The following is an 8,149-nucleotide window of genomic DNA, read 5'->3' on the forward strand; positions in this document are numbered from 1 at the left end:
CCCTAAGATCACCCACAACCTCAGCTGTGTTTAGCAAAAGATTTCTTCTGCAAGTCATGCAAACGCCCCAATGGAGCCTCAGTTCCTATCTAGGAGGCGTCTGTATGTCCGATGTCCTTAAACCGGGGACTACCTGTATATCAATAAACAATGAACACATTAATCAAGTATGATTTATTTTTCCTCCTCATCACACCAATTTATTAATAACAACTAAAGCATACCTAAACCTACAAACAAAATAATTGGAAGCAGGCAAGTTCTTTATTGCAGAAAGGTCAGGCTATGTCTCTTCTGCAAAAATCCTGTTCACAATTATTTAACTCATCTCTCCCTGCTTGGTCCCTGGTGCCAACATTTTTACCCGTCCTCTTCAGGGTTTGGGATCTTTAGCTATCTGAATTGGCTAGGCCAAAACAAACGTCTATTCGTTCCTAGAAGCCAGCAAAGCAGAGATTTTACTTACATTGTACAAAAGATTGAGACAATGCAGGTAAGTTATATTCCAAAAGTGACCTAGCCTGAACCTTCTGCAATAAAGAACCTGCCTTCTTGCAGTTCTTTTATTTTCAGGATTAGTTCTGCTTCAAGTGCAGTATAAATAGAGAACCTCAATTTTATTTCATTTTTTCTATGCTTTTAGCAGCTACTTGAGGCTAACTTTGTAGATAACTTTCAAAGTGTAATCATATTTACATAAAAGGAAAAGATAATGTTGTATATAAATAATTCATACTTACAATTGTAGATTAAAACTAATGACTATGGAATGGGTTTGATGATTCACATATATAGTGCCAATAAAGGGTCCCAGGTAAGTTTTCTTTTTAAGCTTTTGGAGTGTAAATATTTGTTTGTTATGATTTATACATGAGCCAATCTCATTGGAATGATTTCAAGTGTTACATAGATTCCTGTTGGTCTAAGTCCAAATTCACTGTACATTTGCTGTCATATTTACTGGAAAATGAATTCGAATTTGCTGACATTCACCATCTGTAATATTCTTTATTAATGCAAGAAAAGAGGATGACTAATCTGTGAATGTGCCTGGTATTATATTACAGAAAATATTTCCCTCTGACCTGCAGGTGGCAGTCTAATATAATACTGGACTACACTCAGCTATTGTCTAAGGCAGCAACATAGAATTGATAAAGCAAATGAGGAAAAGACAATAAGAAGTAGGCAACTCTTAAATAACTTGCATTTACAAAATATGATACCATCTGTAATAAACAAAAAGTTTGAATTTATTTATAAGGGGAGACATTCACTTATATGATATTAGCAGTATATCAAAAGAGTTAAGTACTGTCTGAAATACTTCTTTTATTTGCACTAACAGTTATATTCAAGACCATTGAGAGTGTTGTCATTACAAATATTTTATCTTTCTGCTACACCTTCGTGTGTCAGTACTGCTTGGTCTGAGAAGAGGTGGGGGTAGAACCAACAGAAGCTTTTGCTGAAAATGTAACTTTTAGTGCAAATAGAAAAATCTTACTGACTTAACTCAAATGGTGATGTTACAACATCCTTAATACGGCTACAATCATCCTAAATTGTATTTCAAAATCTGAGGCTGATGAGATTGGGACTGTAGACATCAAAGTAGGACATTTATCTATATATTTAGGTTAATGTACCCAATGCACAGAAAATACTTCTTGCTGTCTGACCCTTGCGAAGATTTCTCCTAATTTCTGCCCTTAAAACATACCAGAAGGAGAGGAGGAATACTTGCAAACTTAAGGAAAATACCATGAACTTAAATGCACAAAAAGGTAGATGATTATATTTTCTCCAATACTTTCCATCAAACTTGGAAAGATGTATATGTTAAATTCATTTTTTGACTTTGGGGACCTGAAACCAGGTAGTTCCCAGCATGGGACTTAAATCAGGTCTAAAGGCTCATTCACAATACAGTATATGAGCAATGTTCTGTAGTGTAGTGTAGTGCACACCTGAAAAGAGTGGAGGTCAAATATTTGAACACATGCAAGCACATTGATTTCCTAGCACAGCCCCTTCCCTTCTTGCATATCATAGCTATCCCCTGTTCTAGGAAAATCTAATTACTATCAGCTTTTCTGCCCTCCCTTTACCTACCAACATAACCCATAATTAATGGGGGAGGATCAAAGAAACATACTAAAATGGCAGTTTACCAGCAGATCTGAGCGATGGTGGCTCTCAGCAGCAATCTCAGGCCTTTTGGGTGTCTACAAAAAGTACGCTTTTACAGATGAATAACAAGCATATAAATATGGTAGTATTTTTGTTGATGGGACAACAGAGTCTTTTTATTCCACTTTTTCCCCTAATACCTCCAATGACCTACTACTGACTTCCTCACACATAACCGCATCACAGGCACAGCTACAAGATTTTTCCAGAGCTGCCCCAACTTTCTGTAATAGTCTTCATCGACCTACTTTCAGCCCATTTAAAAGAGCACTCAAAACGCATTTTTTTAAACTTGCCTACCCGTTTTCTTTTGTTTTTTGAAACCGACACTACTTCTCACCACTACATATCTCCCTTCCTATTGTGTGTTACTTTTCCCACTTTCTAGATTGTAAGCTGTTCGGGGCAGGGTCCTTTCCTCCTGTGTCACTGTCTGTATTTGTCTATCATTTGCAACCCCTATTTAATGTACAGCGCTGCGTAATATGTTGGTGCTATATAAATCCTGTTTATTAATAATAATGCCTCCTAAAATTTTGACCTCACATTTAACCTTTATCTTTACCCCTAAACCAGGGGTGTCAAACTTTTTTGGCCCCCCAAAGAATTCCGAAAATGCCACCTGCGTTACCACCTCACATCATCATTTTCAATACAAGCAATACATAGACATTATTCCTGTAGACCCATCGTGTGACACAAAGCCTAGGCAATGATCACATGGTGCCTGACTACCTTGTGTTTGTTTCAATCCATTAGAGACTGCAAAGTGTATTATTTAGTGTCAGACAAAGTTGTGATGTGAGAGGATGAACAACACACAGGCTGCATAGATAGAGAGAAATTAGTCTTTTCAACCCTAAAGTGAAAATTTGAATAAATAAAAAAAAAATCAATAAATTTCAAATTTGGCCCCCGACTTGGTGTAAGTTTTTGATTGTGACCTTCTGTGTATTTGAGTATGACATCCCTGCCCTAAACTGTAAACCTTACCCATAACCTTGTTCATAATCTGAATCCTTAACATTTAAGCAATGTACAAACCCTAGATTTTTGATGCATGAGAATGGATGAAAATCTAGCATCTGTACAGCACCTTCAGAACACCGCTTAGTTATTATTTCCCTGCTGGATCTCTTTTTTGCAAACATTTGCAGCCATTAATATATATATCTAAAGCCTCTATTAATAAAAATGCAAGGAAGATATAGTGGAAAAAGAAAAGATCTGTATCCAAGTTTAAGGTTGTATTAGGCAAAATGGGCACACTGCAATTCTAAGCTTCCATTTGCTCAAACAGTTTGCTCTGTATGTAGAAGCTCTCTAGATACTGAAGAATGAGTATCATTATCATATAATAATATAATGAGCTGTTATTATACCATGATCACCGTACCCAGGCTTACTTGTTACTGGGTATATAGTTCTAATAAAGAATTGACACAAATCATTTTCATCCTGTTTTTGTATGACATCTGTATTTATATTATGATTTTGTTTAAACCAAATAAAAGTAAAAAACACAGGTATGGGTACTGACTTTATGGTTTATAATCTTACATCCTCTAATGACCTTTTTCCTGCATTAGTTGTTTTCCTACTAATGTTAGGGGGGAAATGAACGCAAAATACAAAAAGTCACAAGAAAGAACCCCTTCGAGTTACATCAACAGTGACCGCACAATGGCCAAAAAAGATCTCGCTTATGACCTGGGGGGCTGCCACGTGACATTGCAACCCATCTAAACATAGTAGTTTATTTCTTTATATTTACTTATCGTATTTTATTATCAACATTGTTTTCAGCAAAAAAAGTTTTATTTTTACAAATTTGTATGGAGAAGATAAAATGTTTTTGTTTTGTTGAATCAGAGTTAAATACTGCTTTAACGACTGCATCAAATGTGTGAAGCTACTAAAGAGCTGACGGTGTATGTGGTTTTGTTATCATAGAGCTGTGTTGTGTCACTACCTTTCCTTGTGTCTCTTTCCAGTGGAAGAGTTACGCCACCCACTTGCTGCCAATTGGCTGGAACAAAGCCTAAATCAACTATAAAAGCAGGTGAAGAAGGCTGCTGAGCTCACTCACTGCTTGGGGCTAAAACAGCACAGATTTCCTTGTGAACTGGAACATTGATTCGTACAGAAGGTTCCTGCGTGACTTCATCACTGTAGCAGGTAATTTTTTCAACAATAACAGTTAATTTAGAAACTACGTATTATTTTGTGTAGCAAATAACTACCATATGTTATTATATTCATGGCAAAGTGTATAGAGAAGCTTCTATATATCTTTTCTGCAATACATACATAAATTATGGAAAACTTTAAATAATTCTGTTCTCAGCTGCTTTTCGACTTCTGCAGTGACTTCACAGAAAGATATTACATTTTACACATTAACACCATGTACTATCATACTATGTACAGCAGTGCAAAGCTTTCTATTCATAATTTTATGTTGTCATTACAGCAATAATAATACATTTCTGCGATCTGGACATATGTGGCTGTTGGACAAGCTGAAGGTACCTGATATGCCTGGACAGATGCCTGACCTGACAATGAAAAGGGTGGCCATGGACAAAAAGCAACGCTCCATACCATGTCCCAATGTCCTAACTCCAGACAGAATTCCAGAATTCTGTATTCCTCCTCTGTTTTCAACTCCAAGAGGGGTAAGACTGAAGTCACTCTACAGATCTGTACCAGACCTTAGTGCCTGTGGTTTTGGTGCCTATAATACACCAGGGACACATATCATACAGGTGGACAGTGCAGATGAGCCTATGGAGGATGAAAATACAAATGCAGATCCACAAGCACAAGCAGCTTTGTCACTGCCACATCTTCCTAAAGCCCATACTTCCTATGGATTCTGCACCTTGCTGGAAAGCCCCAACACCAGAAGAAAAGAATCTCTATTCCATGATGACCCTGCCAGCCTTTCAATTCTTTTACACAGACCTCGCTCTCTTACCACCACATGCCAAAGGGCAACCTCTTACAGCAGCTTTAGGACATTAAACTTGAGGTCACTAAGTCGTTCTGGAACCTTGGACAGCGAAACATCCTCCTCAACGGATTCTTCTCCATTTAGTTCCCCTCTCCTTCACAGATCTCCACCACGAGGGTCCTCTTTGCTGAAAGCCATAAGTCAGGACAAACTTTTTCCTAGAACATTGAAGAAAAAAAGACTATCTAGAAATAGTTCACTGTCAGCTGATGAGTGCAGCTCCACTGACAGCAGCCCAAATATCATTCGCAGGGTTTCTGATAGCATGATGGACTCTGTGTTTCCAATGGATCTTCTGTATTCCAGAGGCAGTTTTGTAGCAGAAAACACAGTGTTACTTGAGAATGGGGCTTCCCTTCGCTTATCTACAGAATATTGTAGTGCAGCACAAAGGTTACGCGTGCGACTCATTAGCATAGAAGGACTTTACAGTCTACACACTGACGCAAAAACGATCAATTGTCTTGTGTCACTCGCCATTACTCCTGGGAAGCAGCAGAAGCAAAGAAGCACCATTATAAGAAGGAGTAGGAACCCAATTTTTAATGAGGACTTTTTCTTTGAGAACTTGCCACAGACAAAACTGCAAAGCTGCTGCCTTAAGATTAAAGCTATTAACAAAACATGTGGAATGAAAAGAGACTGTGTCCTGGGCCAAAGTGAACTTCCTTTGCTTAGCATCATATCCCTGTAAAGAAGAGGGAACAATATTTAACATTTCAAAGCACTTTATCCAAACTAAGAACAAATTGTTTTAATATTAACAACTGACGGTATGGCAGCAAAAACTAAATGGCAGCAAAAACGAATGGCAGCAAAAACTAAAACTATGGACATTAATACTTAGTATTTATTAAATTATTAATAAAGTTAACATGAAATATCCAATGAAGGTTACAAATGTAGCTCAGAGGATTTATTTAAAATGTTTTATTTCAAGATGTCAAATATAGAGTTAGAATAGTTTATATTCTGTTTTTTTGTAAAGTGTGCAGGTGGGTCGGTGCTTTGTTTGGACACAGCCATGGTATTGAATTTACAAGAGTCACCTTGTGTGTGTGTTTATTAGTCTTATGAAGTATTTGATACATTTTTTTTATTGTCCTTAATTATTTTTGCACTTACAGTCCAACAAACACCATGGCAATCTCCATATGCACAAATGTTTTGTTTTTACATTAGCAATTTGTGGCTGTGGATTAATTACATTGAGTAGTCCCAGTACAGATAGAAAAGTACAGCTCGTCTAAGTTTGTTCACGTGCTAAGTCTTTTATCACTGTCATTTTGTAGATGACTTTGCTCAGGATGGCTATACACTAAGCTGCTAAAGTGTTTGATAGCCCTGTTAGCCCATGGCTTGCCTGTTTATATTTTTTTTTACAGCTAGCATGCTGAAAAACCTTGGTTTTATGTATGAGACTTTGCCAGCCTGTCATTGGGGAATACTATTTGCACACCAATAAGCTTGTCAAATGGATGTTTGGATATTTATTTATTTTTATTATTTTCCTTTCAAATGTTTTTCTTATTCATTTATTATAACATATGTCTAAAGTTGTGTAAAATAAATAAATTATATAAAGGCAACCTGTAAAGAATATTATCTATTTTTATATGTTTTAACTAATAAACTATTTTAAGCTTATGTACTCTATCTATGGTGTTTGATTGCCCTGTTTAATTTGGAAACAGACTATGTAATGAAAGCATAACACATGAAGATCATGCATGTGACATCCCTTGTAAATCTGCCTTAGCTCTCAGTGTGTGTGTCTGCGCTGGAAGATTTATCAGCGGGAAGTAAATATTGACAAAGGTGAAGCTCAGTATGATATTTCCCTGCCTAATAATAAACTACAGTCTGGATTTTCTTTCCACGCATATCATCTATATTCACGAGGAGGAGGCATGGACATAGTCTCTTAGTAACGTTATATTAACTCTTTTCAAACAGTCCCTAATTAGTATGTGAGCATACAGAAGCATAAAGGTCTTCATACATCACATCCATATGGTAAAGGTGTCTTTATTAAAACAAACCTGTAGTGATGGAAATATAGAGATAACCAATACTGTACAAAAAATGATAGTTGTCTGGCTGACTCTGCTTTAAAGACATTTTAAAACACAGACCCAGAACTGTGTACTTCAAGAAACTCAAAGTGACATCAGACATGCTAATCTGCTACTTATTTCTTCTGAAGCTAGATGATCAGCATGATAGCCAAGGTTTTAGAAACCTAATATTTAGACATTGTTTCCCTAAAAGAGGTCTATAAATGATTTGTTCTTGATTATTTATAAAAATATTGTTAAATGTTAAATAAATACATTTTATAAGTGAACAGAGCAAAAAATAATTGGAACCTCTGTCTAACCTTTACCGCTACCCCTGTCCTTCCTGGGGACATTTTCGTTGGGTCCTTTTCTGCCTCAATGTGCAATTTTAGTGAATAGAAATTTAGTTACTCCAAAAGGCACACAAAGATCAAAGATCTATCAAACCCAAAACAAAGTGAAAATTGTCTGAAATTCCCCAATAAAAAACATCCATGGCAGATAAACCTTCTAACCTTTTACTTGCAGTTAACGGTAGCATTGCATTAGGAACAGTGACCCATAGAAGAGGATCAGAAATAAAACTTCTCCAAACTGAGAAAGGTAAAATCTGGTTTCTGGGTAACTGTACCTGGTATTTCATGGAAGGGGGTTGTATGTTATTGAGGTTTGCACTGGGGGTCTTTTACTGGCGTTTGGCATTAAAGTTTGAGCTGGAAGGTGGTATCTGTCTATTTTACTGTATCCCTTACACCATACCTAGTATTTAGTGGTTAGCTGGTGGATTTTTAAAAGGAGCAACCTTTTTAAGCACCCTGCATAATCACCGTGCCTTACCCCCTATCACCACCCCGCCCCTAACCACCATGCCTGACGTCCT

General features: G+C 36.8%; 1 protein-coding gene across 1 annotated transcript; it reads left to right on the forward strand.

Moving 5' to 3' along the window:
• The first annotated feature begins 4,287 nt into the window (after window positions 1-4,287).
• On the forward strand, window positions 4,288-6,856 carry LOC140322154 (C2 calcium-dependent domain-containing protein 4C-like). Its single transcript, XM_072398766.1, has 2 exons — window positions 4,288-4,371; window positions 4,667-6,856. Exon 2 carries the CDS (start codon window positions 4,698-4,700, stop codon window positions 5,901-5,903), a length of 1,206 nt encoding a protein of 401 aa, XP_072254867.1. The 5' UTR covers window positions 4,288-4,371; window positions 4,667-4,697; the 3' UTR covers window positions 5,904-6,856.
• The last annotated feature ends 1,293 nt before the right edge of the window (window positions 6,857-8,149 follow it).

The sequence above is a fragment of the Pyxicephalus adspersus genome, chromosome 2 (assembly GCF_032062135.1).
Source record: "Pyxicephalus adspersus chromosome 2, UCB_Pads_2.0, whole genome shotgun sequence".
Classification (NCBI taxonomy): Eukaryota; Metazoa; Chordata; class Amphibia; order Anura; family Pyxicephalidae; genus Pyxicephalus; species Pyxicephalus adspersus.

Coding starts and splice junctions, on each gene's coding strand:
- LOC140322154 (XM_072398766.1), top strand. CDS start 4,698: ATGTGGCTGTTGGACAAGCTGAAGGTACCTGATATGCCTGGACAGATG.